This window comes from Sminthopsis crassicaudata, chromosome 6 (assembly GCF_048593235.1).
Source record: "Sminthopsis crassicaudata isolate SCR6 chromosome 6, ASM4859323v1, whole genome shotgun sequence".
Lineage (NCBI taxonomy): Eukaryota > Metazoa > Chordata > Mammalia > Dasyuromorphia > Dasyuridae > Sminthopsis > Sminthopsis crassicaudata.
This window is the reverse complement of record NC_133622.1, coordinates 1,669,133-1,685,467: the sequence shown is the minus strand read 5'-3', so window position 1 is coordinate 1,685,467 and position 16,335 is coordinate 1,669,133. Positions and strand designations below refer to the sequence as shown.

The 16,335-nt window shown below is 34.6% G+C and overlaps 1 protein-coding gene across 4 annotated transcripts in view; it reads right to left on the bottom strand.

Annotated features, from left to right (window-relative positions):
- Window positions 1-16,335, bottom strand: part of EVC2 (EvC ciliary complex subunit 2) — a 172,260-nt gene that overhangs the window by 35,304 nt on the left and 120,621 nt on the right. For all 4 annotated transcript variants that reach the window (XM_074274140.1, XM_074274139.1, XM_074274141.1 and 1 more), the window contains one exon: window positions 9,510-9,632. In XM_074274140.1, the coding sequence (XP_074130241.1) occupies window positions 9,510-9,632 (123 nt within the window). The remainder of the gene's footprint in view (window positions 1-9,509; window positions 9,633-16,335) is intronic.

The window sequence follows — 16,335 nt, the reverse complement described above, 5'->3', positions numbered from 1 at the left end:
AAGGATTAAAAGGTATGCCAATGGTGTGTAAAATCTGATACTGTGCGCAAAAGTGTGCAAAATATTTAGAACTATATGCAGGTCCATTGTCTGTTTTTATTGCTTGTGGCACACCTATAATTGCAAATGCTTGGATAAGGAATTCCGTGTCCACTTGGGCTGTCTCTTTTGCTGCTGGTATTACAAAAGTGAATCCTGAAAAGGTGTCTACCACAACATGGATAAAAGACAGACAATCAAAAGATTTATAATGGGTCATATCCACTTGCCAAATTTCATTAGATCTCAAACTACAAGGGTTCTTCTCTGGAGAGAGTGTAGGAGCATGGAAAGGAAGGCAAACTGTACAGCTTTTTACTATGCTCCTAGCTTCCTCTTTTGTTATCCCAAATTGTAAATGTAAAGCTTAGGCAGCCTGATGATATTTTGAATCAGATTCTTGGGCTTCCTGAAATAAAGGAGTACTGGCCAACATGGTTAGAAGGCTATCTGCCTTTGAATTACCATCAAAAATAGGACTTGGAAGTCCACTAGGAACATGGACATATGAGATATATATCTTATCTGGATGCTTTCTCACTTGTTCTTGAAGTTCCTTAAAGAGCTGATATATATTGGAAGCTACAAATTTTATTTGGCTGTAGAAATTGTTTGTACCACACCTACTGAATAGGTCAAATCAGATATTATATTTATATCTCCTGGATGACAAGTAAGAGGTAGCATGATTGCATACAATTCATTCTGCTGAGTGCACTGAAAAGGAGTTCTGACTACTCTCCTTATACTTAAATCTTGAGAGTATGTAAAGGAACTAAGCAGATGCACTTAGATAACCTAACACTTAAAGGTAATTACCAATTGGACAATATTAACATATGCTTGGACAACCAACCTGCCCAATTATTCTGTGCTGGCTGGATCTGTGGGTGTAGACGGAGAAGTGAGAAGTATTAGAGAGATCAGAGGGTGGAGTAGGACAAGTGGGCTCATTCCTTGGCAGCGGAGAGAGAGAAAGGAAGTGTGGAGATTCCTATATCTATTCCCATGATGGTGACCCCAAAAGACCAAAAATAAAGATTTTTGCTTATCCTGACTCTGGCTGATTCTAAGGTATCCAGGGTACTAGTGTAGTCATTACTAGAGTATAAAGCACAAATCTTGCATTTTGATCCATCTATAAAGATTATTAATCCTTTAAGAGGAAATGTAGAAATCTTTTCTTCAAAAATTTATTGCCCATTATGTAATAGTTGAGTTATCTTTAATGGAGACCCTTGTGTAAAATTTGGAGCCATGGCCAATAAAATTTGCCACTCTGGGATGGTTTCACAGCGCACATTAATTTGTGCATTAGTATAAAAGGTGTATATCTTGTCAGGTCTTATCCCAGATAATTGTACTACTCTATTAATAGCCTTTAATAAAATTCTAGCCACAAGCACTGGGTAAAGAATAAGGCTTTGTTCTGGTTGTGCTGGGAGGTTCACCCCCTCTATCACACTGTCTCTCTGATGAAGTACTGCTGTGGGTGCTTCTTGTGTAGCAAAAACTGATATTTCCAAGGTTTCTAAATGACTCTTTCAACCACACTGGATAAAACCAGTTCAACTTCTCTCAAAGCCTCTTGAGCTGCTTTTATAAGCTGATATATTAAGTTTAAAGTAGTGTCTCCCTTTAAAATATATAATAGTTGTAATTGATAGGTAGTCAAGCCTTACACTGGACCCTCCATTGGATATCTCCTATCAGTTTCTCAAAGTCATTTAAGGCGTTCAACTTTTCTGTTCTTAAAGGAAATTTTTGTACTGTAAGCACCTTAGGGTATACTTCATATTCTAAATATTGAAAAGTAGCATGTCTTTGAATTTTTTTCTGTAACAATTTGTAGTCCCTTAGTGTTTCCATGGTCTTTTATAGACACACTCCTAACATTTGCTACTCAGGTGAATACCCCAAGATATCATCCATGTAATGTAACAACATAACTTTTAGAAATGCTTTTCTTACTGGAGTAAGAGCAGCAGCAACATACATTTGACACCCAGTAGGGCTATTTGTTATTCCTTGTAATAAAACTACCCATTCATATCTTTTATAAGGCTCAGCTAAGTTAATTCTGGGCACTGAAAAGGCAAATTTTTTTCATATCCTCCTTATTTAGAGGGATAGAATAGAAACAATCTTTAATGTGGATAACTCAAAGAGGCCATTCTCTAGGCAATTGAGTAGGAGATAGAAACCGAGGCTAAAGAGTTCCCATAGTTTCCATCTGTTCATTTACCTTTCTTAAATCGGTCAACATCCTCCCTTTTCCAGATTTCTTTTTTACAACAAATATTGGGGCATTCCTAGGATTTAGAGAAAGTCATAAGTGTCCTTGGCCAAGTTGCTCTTGTACTTTATCTAATAAATCCTGATTTTTTTCATTTGTTTAGAGCCACTGTTCCACCCACCCTGGGGTATCAGTTTTTCCTTGAATGGGAGCAGTTGAGAGTACAGGCAGGCCTTCAACAGCAGCCCTGCCCAAAAAGATGAAGTCAGAAGTCAGACTGACAGACTGCTGACTTCCTGTCCTCAGTTCTTATATACCCAATTACAATTACATCATTATTATATACTTAATATGTGTGAACTAGAGAATTATTACCTCACCATGCTAAGTACTAAGTGTATATAAACTAGATAACATTGTCTCATCAATTCCTCTGGGTTAAGGCACATTGTTTCAAGTATACTTCTCCAGAGTTCTGGCTTTCTACAATTAAATAATATGAATTTAATGAATCAACAAACTTTCCTATGGGGAAAAAACAATAGAAAAGGAGAACTGCATATGAAACTATAAATTCATGCAACTTTTTTTCTTAGACCTTGGGTTTTTTTTTTTTTTTTGAGTATTTCAAAAATTAACATAGCATAACTTTTCTGTGTTCTTTCTGAACTTCCATCTGATTTATTGTATATATTTTAAAATAACTCATTGATTTTCTTTTTTTTTTTCTTGGTATTATCATCATCCTCCCATCCTTAATCCCTCTCCTTTTCTCCCTCCAAATGAAATATTTTAAAATAAGTATAGTCAAATAAAATATGCCTGTTGTCCACATCCAAAAGTATATGTCTCTTTCTTCACATATGAGAAATTCCCTTTCTATTAAGAAGTGGACAATGTGGCCTCTTCATCAGCCTCCTGGAGACAGAATGGATCCCTAAGTTACTTTGCTTTTTAAAGTTGTTATTTTCAATATGTAGTTTTGCATTCTTCACTTAGCATTAGTTCATTTTAATCCCCTCAGCATCCCTGCCTCCATTACTTTAGTCATTTTTGGAGCAAAGGATATGCACAGCATTTAGGTTATAGTTTCATATTCAACTCCACATTGGTTAGACCAATTCAAAGCCCTATCATCAGTGCACCAATTTTGCTTTTACAGGAAAATTTCAATTTTATATAAAGAAAATTGTCCACTTAAAAAAATTTGGCCAAATCATTTTCCTCCCAACACAGTTATAAGAAATGCTTTCTTCCCTATTTCTCTTCACTTGTTATGTGCCAGTTTTATATCCCAGCTATACATAAATCTGAAGCTTATTGCAGCATATGGTTTGAAATGTTGCTCTAACTCTATTTTCTGCTAGACTCTTGTTTTTCCTGGAGCATTTTCCCCCAATAATAAGTTCTTGCCTCAATAGTTAGATTTTATCATAAGTAGTGCCAGCCCCATAGATTTTAAGAGACAGATTAAAACGACATCTGTAGACTTTAGGGTCATCTTCATAGAAATCATCATCAGGTCAATGGGAGGTGGTGAGATTACTAAAAAAGAGAGTATAGAGAAAAGAGAAGACAGATCTCAGATATAGTTCTTGGGCATATAGTTATCTAAAGGCATTATGATCCAGCAGAAATATTGGTCAAGGAATCAAGCAATGGACCAAAGAAGTAAAAATGGAGAGAGTATTTGGGAGGGGAACAGAGGGGAGAAGTGGCTCCTCAAGTGTTAAAAGCTATATAAAAGTCAAAATTATGAACTAGAAAAAAATAATTTATGTTAGTCTTTTGTATTCTTTACCTACTTGAAAAGCCAGGATGTGATTCTTATGTGTAAAATATAATAATTTCTAAAGTGCCAGGAACAATAACCTCTGCATGAATTTTACAACAGGGAAATTGGTGCCAAAAAAACTGAAAATCTCGCTATTTGCAGTTGAACTTTTAGATGAAGCAATTTTTAATGAGCCCCACACATGACAGATTACGAAATCTAGAAGTGGGTAATGAATAATGGATGGCCGAATGGTTAAATGAGTGATTTCTGCTATAACCAATTGTGAAAATATTGAACTGCCACCCAAAATAATAGGTAAGTGAGAAAACATAATAAATGCTTATTGGATTATTAAATTGAATAAGTTCCCGCCACATACAGGGCATGATAAATTCCAGGGATATAAAAATGTACACCCACACATTCCCTACCTTTAAGGACTGCACAACATTATGTCAGAGGATACAACATATATCCAGAGAAAGATAATAGTAGATGAAGGGTAATAGGGTCAAAGGAGAGATCCAGACAGAGTGTTCTGGGAAAAAACTGGATAAGGGATCCAGAAAGTTCCTTGTGAGCCAGACCTTGATGGAAGAGAAAGACTTCATCATCTAAGAAGAGGAGGGATAATACTCTCAGAATAAAGTTCAACAGGAAATGAATGACTGATAGAAAACGCCAAGAACATAGCATATAATGGTAAGTAGGTTGAACTGATGATGAGGATAGAACTGATCTTATTATACCCATTTTACAGTGAAAAGCAAAGAGGTTGGGACACAAAGCAAAATGACCATGTAAGTCAGCGCTATCTTCAAAGCTAGCAGTTGAGTCTTCCTGACTGCTACTTCCAAACCAGTGGTATTTATGTTACTCCACTGTATAGGCCAGATGTATATAATCAATTTACCATTACTATGGTACTATTACTCCACATATAGGCTAATATAGACCGTGTGTGTGTGTGTGTGTGTGTGTGTGTGTGTGTGTGTGTGTGTGTAACCAATTTACCATTACTATAGTACTATTACTCTACCATATAGGCTAATATAGGCCAGATGTATATATAGCTAATTTTCCTTTACTATAGTACTATTACTCCACTGTATAGTGTGATATAGGCTAGATATAGATAGCCAATTTATGATTACTGTAGTATTTTTATTCCACAGTATAGACTGTGCCTCCCTAATCCTCTCTCCTCACTGACCCAGCAGTCTGCCTGGATGCAATGCTCTGTACCTCAGCATGGATGTCTTCAGTGACTTACTATTGTATTTCAAATAATATTGAACCCCCTGATTCTGGCATTTAAGAACATATACATCCAGCTTCCTCTCATCTTTCTGGCTCATCTCCTTTGAATAATCTTCATATTGGATTATTCCTTTTCTCCAGATCTTATCATGTCTTCTCTCATTCCCCAGCCTTTGCTTATTCGATTAAAAAGAATCATTAAGGTTTTGCTCTGCTTCAGTTATCTGTACTGCTTCGTTGCCAAGAATGGACTTTCACCGGTTCCTCCCGTGCCCATCTACTAAAGTCTTTTCCTTCAAGTCATCCACAAAGTTTGCGCACTTACTGCACATTCCTGTTCGAACCTATTAGGTGAAAGCCAGTCCACTTTTCTCCAACTTCTCATCATCGTTTTATCTTTGCCTCTTTTTTGTTTTAGTTTTTTTTTTTTTTTTCTATTTTCCTCTCTTTGCTTTGCCAAAGTCCTTCTGATTTGTGCCTTTTCTTCCTCTGAATTACAGAGTCCTTGGGAACAGGGATTGTTCTATTTCTCATTGTCTATCTCAAGGTCCTGGCCACAGTAGGTGGCTTATGAATATTTTTTGAATAGATTCCACCACCTATTTTACCCGCCTGGCTCCTCCTTAAGCACAAAGCTTCCAATTCTACTTCAGCATAGATGAGACCAGCATTTTTTCTTTGCTTGCATTATACAATATCACGGCCCTCCAATCTCTGCTGGAGACCAAGACTTGGATTTTTTGGCATGCAGTAAGAGAGCTTTGGGATTTAATTTTATACAACCGTATTAAAAATTAAAAATCTAAGTGAACGATGCACAGACACTAAAAAATCTGATCAATTTTAAAAGAACATGAAAGTTATTAAATTAGGAAGTTCTTCTTCACTGGCATTTATCAGTGTGAAAGGGTGCTCCCTCAAAGATGGCCTGTCATAAAGGTCACTGCCAAGCAAGCTTTCACGGCATACCACTTTCTACTTGGCTGCTTTCATGACTCCTGTATTATGCATAGAAGAGAGGAAACATGCACGGTTGGTCATATTCGTTTTTCATTGAAAAAAGGTTTTTTTGTTATCATTTAAAATACACGCACACACACACACACACACAATGTGTATGTGATTTCTTGTGATGCTGTCCTCCCTTCTATCTGCCATTTCCCACTCCTCCCATGAAACTTGAACTCATCTTTTTAAAATCACCCAATACAATGATCCCGTCTAACAAGATATATAGCATCTGCCCTCCTACTGCTGAGAGGAGAGAAGAATACTGGAGGCTGAATGTAAAATGGGCAAGATCTGAGTTAAAATCTAGCTCTGGATACTAACTAGCTGTGTGACTCTGAGGAAGACATTTAACTTCTCTCTGCTTCAGTTACTTCATCTACAAAATGGAGTTAATAATAGCATCTATTGTGATCTTGTAACAAAACATGACTACATATCACAATAGAATATAATATGTAATATAATAGAAACTTTCAGGTGCTTGTAAGGTTAAAACATAATATTTTTAAAATGTTTTGTAAACATTAAAGTATGATATAAATGGAAGGTATAATTAGCATCATCATTTTCAATAGTATTATACTTTCATCTGAAATTAATATTGATTTTTATATTACTCAGTTTTTTTCCTTGATCCTTTCATTTATCATTTCACAATTCTTCAGTTTCTATTCTATGATTCTATTTATTTCACTTTGCATCAATTCACACATATCATCAATAACCCTAAATTAAACTATCCTGTCTATACAGGTAGCTCCTAAATTGATGGTTTCAGCTTTCATATCCGGTGTGATTTTCAGATGAGTATCACCTAATACCTTCTGGACACTTCTACCTAGATGTCCAAAACAAAAATCAATCTGTCTCCCCTGCATCTCCTTCTGACTACTGGTACCATATCTACTCTATTCAAGGCACTCGTCACTTCTTACCCCTTCTACTGCAATAACCGCCTCATTCATCTTTCTGCATCCAATTTATCCCCTTTCTAATCTATCCTCCACAGAAGTGTCAGAGTGATATTTCTAGAGTACTGCTCTCACCATGTCTGTCACTGTTCTGGTAGATAAGCTTCAGTGGCCCCCAAATACCTTAGGATAAAATAAAAACTTCTCTGTTCATCCTTTGGCATTTCACAATCTGGTTCAGGATAATTCTCAGGATTGATAAGAGGTTACTTGACTTCACAAGCTCAGTGTTCCAGCTGACCTGACCATTTGCTCTTTCTTACACTTAAAATCCATCTCCTGCCTCCACACTTCTAGAAAAGCTTTCTGTCAAAAATGGAATGCTTTCCCTGGAGCTCTTGCTTCCATTAGCTTCCTTCAGACTCCCCGTTTCTGCTGTTTCAGTATTCCTTGCCATCTGTCTTCAAACCATTACTGCAGATCTTGTTTTACATGGAGCTAATATTTACTTATTTATGAACATACTTTGTACTTTCAGTCAGCTGCATGAGAACAGGGACTCTTTTCAAGGACAACCCTAGCATCCTGCCCAGTGCCTGGTAAACAGTAGGCAGTCTTAAATGTCTCTAGTTAATGTCTCTGAATTCCCTATATCATCATTTATTGTTACAGAATAATATTCCATTCCATTTCCTCTGCCATTCTCTAACTGAAATGGCCACTTCTTCCCAGACCTTTCTCACCATAAAAGAAACAATTTTTAAAAATGGTATTTTGAATATGATTCATTTTGCTAAGGTAAAGCTAATCAATTTAAAGTTCTTTTTAGGTAGGAAAAACAAATATAAAGGGCACAGAAAAAAGCTCAGAAGATTTTAGTTTGAGTCCTAGTTCTGACACTTAAGCAGCTATGAAGTAACTTCTGTAGTGATCTCAATTTTCTCATCTGTAAAATGAATGGATTAGCCAGAGGCATAAAATCAGCTTAAAATGTAATTTGGTAATATTTAATAAAATAAATAACAATTCAACGAACACAGAAAATGGTTTTGCCACACTCAAATAGTCAAAGATTATTCTGAGTGGGATTAAGGTCCAAAAGGGTTGTAGTCTTTCAGTCATACCTGACTCTTCATGACCATATTTGAGGTTTTCTTGGTAAAGATACTAGAGTTGTTTGCTATTTCTTTCTCCAGTTCATTTTACAGATGAGGAAGCTGAGGCAAATAGGGCAAAGTGATTTACCCAGTCTCAAGTGACTTATTCAGGCTCAAAAAACTAGTAAATGTCTGACACCAGATTTCAGTTCAGGAAGATGAAATCTTCCCAGCCCAGGATCAGCACTCGATTTTAAAGGCTGCTTTTGGTCTGCTATTCAATATATTCTTATCAAGGAATCTCTTATCTCTCTATTTTTAGTTTTCCTCACCTATATAAAGGGGGGGATCTCTATCTACTTCATTGCCCAAGAGTGGAAAAACTACTCCAAAATGAGACTAGAAGGGTAGATAAAGCCTCACATTGAGGTAGCTCTTGAGTGTCACTTGGAGGCAATTCACAGGATCAGTTGTTAAAGGTTAGCACAAAATCAGCATTTCCTAACTCAAACTCCAGCTGCCAGGACTTTTTTCTAGATAGTAACTGTATCTGTATCTGTAGTAGAGACCAGGAGGCAGGGAAAAGGAAGAAAGTGCAAAAGAAAAAGGAAGAGGGAAAGAATCATGTTTGCTTTATCACCTCTAAGGAGCAGAATATTTGGCATAGACATTTTATGCTTTACAATCCTTTCTCTATCACTAGCAAAATATCATTAAAGACCATCTAGGAGCTGGGGTCATGGGGATAAAGCATAATTGAAATCAGAATATCTGAGTTACAATCTTGACATTGTGTACTAGCCCCACAAACTTAGGGTAATCATTTTACTTCTTTTCTCCTAAGTTTTCTTTTCTGTCTAATAAGAAAAGTATTTATCATTCTATAAATATAAGTAGTTAATATTCTTATTACCATGAGGAAAATGATTTTCCCAAAGTCACAAAACTTGTGCATGTGACCTTACAATCCAAGTTTAAATGTTTCTAATCCATTGGTTTTCCCACTTTAGCATAACTTACTTCATATTTTAAAAATGTGTATATAGAGAAATGCAAAATCTATGTAAAACTAAAAATAATAGAAGTAAGGAAGATAAATAAGTGTTTTGATTTTTAAACCACTTTATATTGGCCACCTTTCATAGGAGAAGAGGAATCTGGAGGAGAATTTAACTTACCTTCTCAAGGAGGTCTTCACTGGCCTGTTCTGCAAAGATATGAATTTTGTCTTCCACACATTTCTTTAAAATGTCTATCTTCTTTTTGTTCTTGGCACGTTGCTTTTTGACTTTTAATTGTTGCTGCAAAATATCATTCAGAAATAATATTGAATAATAAAGAACCATAGGCAGAAAATTATTACTACTGCTATTACAACTTCTGGCTAAAATCAAAATATTTCCCATTTACCGCCACCCTATTCTTGATTAGCCAAATGAAATTATGATTACTGCCTCCATTTCAAAATTTCAATATGTAACCTCAAAGAAACCATGATTATTGGAAATAATTTTCATTAAGTCCTAATTCATTATTACCATCTTCCCTGAAGTATTGCAGTTGTTTTTCCATACTTTCTCTTCTCCAGAAGCTTATTTTATCACTTGCTGCTTCATTTCCATAAAATGAATTTGCCTCCTACTTTACTGGGAAAATTGAGGTTATCTGACGTGAACTATTTCAAGTTCTCTCTTTTGTTCTCTTAAATTTTCTTGTGACCTTATTCATCATTTCTTCCTTTCTTTGAGTCTCAGAGGAAAAAATAGACTTCCTCTTTGCCATGGGTAATCTTATCTATGCCTTTGATCTTATATGGTCCCACAAGTAATTGTCCCATCAATGATCATCTCTCACAATCAGGATCATAAAATCTCAGAGGATAGAAATATGAGCATTATTTGAACATTAATCTCATCAGATTTAGTTCAAAGAGGGAATATCATACATATTTAGTATGATATAGAAACTCATCTCTAGGAAAGTAGGAGAGGGGCTGAAAAACAGGTCGGCAAATTGAGGGAGGTGAGGATCAGAAGAAAAATACTGGTGAGGAAGAAAAGAGGGAAAGGAGAGAGAAAAAGTATAACTTGGGGAAAATGGGATGACAGGAAATTCAGAGTTAGTAATTTTAACTGTAAATGTGAATGGGATGACCTCTCCCATAAAATGGAAGTATACAGTAGACTGGAGTAACAGCTAAACTCCTACAATATGTTGCTTACAAGAAACACATTTGAAGTACAGTGATACAAAAAGAGTAAAGGTAAAAGCCTAGAGCAAAATCTATTATGCTTCAACTGAAGTAAAAAAAGAAAAAACAGGGGTAGTGGAACATTCTCTGTTGAGGTTTCCTTGGGGTCTCTGGGAGTAGCCTTTGTTTCAGTTCAGTAATCACCACAAGTACAGTCAGGAGTTAAAGTCCAAATCTTTTATTGTCTCTTTCAAAGTTTTGTCTCCTTCACTTGGGGCTGGGCTAGTTTTCTGGAGGCATTCCAGAATCTTGGTTTCAACGGAGAAGTGAAGGAGGACAGCCTGCCACCAAGGTGGTATGAGATAGGATGAATCTGTCTCAGCTTCCAAAAGCTTCTATGTGCTTGTCCTTTTTTTTTTTTTTTTGGCCCTGGGAGCTTCTCGATTATAAGCTCCATACTAAGTATACACCAATCATTATATCACTAGGAAACCATTATTTCTTGTAGGATTAAATCAAAGCTAAACTAGATTTAACCATTGTCTCCTCAATTCCACTTAGTACAGTGTTTCAAGTTCTGGCCCCCATAATATCTCCTTATAGAATGAAATCAATCATGCTGAACCATGGCAAATTAGATAGCTATTGCCTTTGTCAATGTCACTGACTTAGCACCTTGTAAGAATCCTTTGTTTCAAGTTCAGAGTTCTGGCCCATAACAAATCCTGATGTCAGATAAAGCAAAAGCAAAAATAGATTAATTAAAAGCGATAAGAAAGGAAACTAGATCTTGTTAAAGAGTACCATAAACAATGAAGTAATATCAATATTAAATATATATGCACCAACATCCATTTTCAAAGAGAAGAAGTTCAGAGAGTTGCAAAAAGAAAGAAGACAGCAAAACTATACTATACTAGTAAGGGATTTCAACTTGACTATCAAAACTAGATAAAGAGAACTACAAAATAAACACAAAAGAATTTAAGGAGGTAAATAGAATTTTCTAAGTTAGGCATAATAAACATTTGGAGAAAATTGAATGGGGACAGAAAGGAATATACTTATTTCTTGGTGGTACATGGAGCTTACACAAAAATTGACCATGTATTAAGGAATAAAAATCTCAAAATCAAATTAAGAAAGGCAGAAATGGTAAGTGCATCCTTTTCAGATCAAGATAAAGTAAAATTACATGTAATAAAGGGCTGGGGAAAATAAATTAAAAATGAATTAGAAACCAAATCTCATCTAAAAGAACGAGTGGGTGAAACAACAAATCATAGAAAAAAATAGTAATACCATCTAAGAAAATAATAATAATGAGATAACATATTAAAATTTATGGGATGCACCCAAAGCAGTTCTTAGGGGAAATTTTATATCTCTAGATGCTTACTAGCATAAAATAGAGAAAGAGAAGATCAATGAATTGGGCATGCAACTAAAAAAGATAGAAAAAGAACAAATTAGCCCTGCTCCCCATTAACTACCAAGTTTGAAATTCTGAAAATAAAAGGAAAGATTAATAAAATTGAAAGAAAAGTATTGAACAAAATAAACAAAACTAAGAGTTGCTTTTATGAAAAAAAAAAACACAATAAAATAGATAAAAATTTAGCTAATTTCATTAGAAAAAAGGAAAGAAGAAAATCAAGTTGCCAGTATCAAAAATAAGGCTGAACTTACCACCAATTAAGAGGAAATTAAAGCAAAAATTAGTACCTAGTTTGCCCAACTGTATGCCAATAAATCTGATAATCTAAGTGAATTAGATGAATACTTATACAAAAATATAGATTTTCCAGATTAACAAAGGAGGGAATAAATTAAATAATCCCATTTTAGAAAAAAAGAAATAGAAGAAGCTATAAATGAGGTTCAGGGCCACATAGATTTACAAGTGAATTCTACCAAACATTTAACAAGCAATTAATTTTAATACTATACAAACTATTTGGAAAATAGAGGGGAAAGGGATCCTACAAAATTATTTTTGTGACACAGATGGTGCTGATACCTAAACCAGGTAAGGTAAAAGCAGAGAAAGAAAATTACAGAACAATTACTGTAATGGATATTGGTGCAAAATTCTTAAATAAAATATTAGCAAAGAGATTACAACAACATAGCACCATGATAAAACACTATGACCAAGTCAAATTTATACCAGGAATTCAGGGTTGATTCAATATTAGGAAAACTATTACCATAATTGGTCATATCAATAACCAACAAAAATCATATGATTATCTGAATAGATGCAGAAAAATATTTGAAAAACTCCAACATTCATTCATATTAAAAACTCTAGAGAGCATAGGAATAAATGGAGTTTTCCTTTAAATGAGTATCAAGTGCTTATAATTAGACTGAACTAAAAGAACAAAAAATGACATTTCTACCTGAATTAATCTACTTGTTCAATGCCATAACAATCAAATTTATAGAGGTAGAAAAAATAATATCCAAGTTCATCTGGAAAATTAAAAGATTAAGAATTTCAAGGGAATTAATGAAAAAAAATGCAAATGAAGGGTACCTAATTGTATCAGACCTAAAACTCTCTTAATTCGCTATTTCTCTTTTTCCTTTTATAAACACTGATTATATTATATTATATTATATTATATTATATTATATTATATTATATTATATTATATTATATTATATTATATTATATTATATTATATTATAAAGCAGCCGTCATCAAAATCATCTGGTACTAAGAAATAGAGTAGTGGAGCAGTAGAACAGATTACATTCACTATATACAATAGTCAATGACTATAGTAATCTAGTTTTTAATAAACCCAAACACTCCAGCTTCTGGGATAAGAATTCACTATTTGAAAAAAATTGGAAAATAGTATGGCAAAAACTAGGCATTGACCAACACCTAATACCCTATACCAAGATAAAGTTGAAATGGATTCATAATCTAGACATAAAGGATAATATTAGAAGTAGGAGAACAAGGGATAATCTAATTCTCAAATCTGTGGAGAAGGAAACAATTTATGGCCGAAGAAGAATTAGCAAACATTATGAAATGTGAAATGGATAATTTTGATTATATTAAATTACATCTGTACAATCAAAATCAATGCAGCCAAGATTAGAGAGGAAGCAGAAAATTGGGAAAATATTTTTACATCCAAAGATTCTGATAAAGGTCTCATTTCTAAAATATAAAAAGAATTGACTCAAATTTATAAGAATACAAGCCAATCCCCAATTCATAATTGGTCAAAATGTATGAACAGACAATTTTGAGAGGAAGAAATTATAGCCAATCCCAGTCATATGAAAAAATGCTCTAAATCACTAGTAATTAGAGAAATGCAAATTAAGACAGCTCTGAAGTTCCATTACACACTTCTCAAATTGGCTAAGATGACAGGAAAAGATAATGATAACTGTTAGAAGGGATGAGGGAAAACTGAGACACTAATACATTAGAGGAGGAGTTGTGAACTGATCCAATCATTCCAGAGAATAATTTGGAACTTTGACCAAAAGGACTATCAAATTGTGCATACCCTTTGATGCAATAGTGTCTCTACTGGAGTTGAGAAAAAAGGGAAAGGACCCATATGTACAAAAATGTTTGTAACAGCCCTTTTTGTAGTGGCAAGGAACTACAAACTGAATGACTCTTCTGTTGGGGAATGATTGAATAAGTTATGGTATATGAATGTTATGAAATATTATTGTTCTATAAGGAATGATCAGCAAGATGATTTTAGAAAGGCCTGAAAAGATTTAGATGAACTGATGCTAATTGAAATGATGGGATTAAGAGATCATTATGCACAGCAACAACAAGACTATGTAAAGATCAATATTTATGATGGAGACAGCCATCTGCATCTAGAGAAAAGACTATAGAACCAGTTATGGATCAAAACACAGTATTTTCAACTTTTTCATTGTTGTTTGTTCGCTTTTTTTCTTTTTGATCTGTGTATAATGATCAATGTGGAAATACATTTAGAAGGATTGTACATGTTTAACATATATTGGGTTACTTGCTATCTAGGGGAGAGGGGTGGGAAGAAGAGGGAGAAAACTTTGGAACACAAGGTTTTTGCAAAGGTGAATGTTGAAAACTATCTTTGCATGTATTTTGAAAATAAAAGTATTGATGTGGTCTTCTACATTTTTACACCTACTTGACTCCATCATTGTTATTGATTCTATCACCAAATTTCTCTAACATCTTCTCCCTTCTGTTCTCTCATAGATCATTACTCTGATTAGGGATCTCATCAGTTTTTACTTACTGAAATATTCTCCTAATTGGTCCTTCAGTTTCCTACCTTTTTTACTCTTCTCTAAATAATTGCATTATTTAGAGTAGTAGAGGTACCTCTACTTAAAAAGATTGGCAGAATTTGAGTGGCTACCCATTGCCTAAATATTAATTCCTTATCCTTGAATTCTGGCTCCAATCTTACCTCACATGATTTTTTTAATCTCATACTATTGCAGCCAACCTAGAGTTAGTTATCTCTACATAGAGTCCAGCCATCATGTCCTAGCTTTTGCTCATAATATCTCCCAAACAAGGAATTGACTTTTCCCTGTTCTCCCTTCTGTCTATTGAAAAAGTGTCCCTTCAAGTTCTCCTTCACTCATGGAAACTTATGACCCGTCAGCAAAGAGAATCTCTTCTAAAATTTTAGAGTACTTTAACTGGATGTTACAGTTGTATTTCTCACTTCCTCTCTTCATGTAATAGTAATTTGTATATAGTTCTTATCAATCCTATTCATGTAAGTTTCAGAGCACCTCTATATTATTTCATTTTGTTTTGTCTCCAGTATCAGAGTATTTTCTACAAAGTGCATACCTTGCAGCCTTGAATTCAGGAGGACCTGAGTTCAAATCTGGTCTCAGACACTTAACACTAGCTGTATGACCCTGGGCAAGTCACTTAACCCCAGCCTCAAGAAAATAAAAAAACAAAAAACAAAAAAACCCCCAAAAACCAAAACAAACAAACAAACAAAAAAACAGTGCATACCTTGGATCATAGTTTTAAAATTAGAAGCAATCTTAGAAATGATCTAATTCAGCCACCTCATTTTAAAGCTTAATAATATTAAAATGAGTTACTCCAGTTCATTAGCTACTAAGTAATGACCAGAATTCAAATCCACACCCAATTTGAGATCTTGTGCTCTCTCAATTCTATTTCACTTTTTTATTTTATAAATGTTAACTAAATTAAATAAAACCTTTTGTAGCCAAAATCCATTTAATGTGTTTTTTTTTAATCTAATTGCAAAATATTATTTGGGGAAAGAATAGGAAAGGATTTTGCATTTCAAAAAGACCTAGCTGGACTTTTTAAAATATGAAAATCAATAGGACAAATGTAAAGTCTTATAATTGGAACCTGCAATTTGACTCCACAAACGTAAGCTAGAAGAGGCATGGTTAATCGATCATTCTGAAAAAAAAAAAAAAGTCCCAATCATGGCATCTTAGATTTGGTACTAGAAGGGACTCTGAAAGTCTTCCAATCCAATACCCTCATTTTATAATTCAGGTTAAGTAAGTTGCCCAAGGTCACAGAGCTAGGAACTTTCAGCGGGCAGAATTTGAACCCAGAAGCACCCTGACATCATATTCAGTTCTCACCCACACTGACACAATGTCTTCGATGAGAAAAGCAAGAACTCATAGGAATCAAAGATGCACTTCACTCAAAGAATAATATGGCAAATTTAGAGGACTTTGAGCACGAGCTGAAGGTGTGATGTGGCAGTTGGGCTGTTTTGAGGAGCAAAGCATCCCAGAATAAG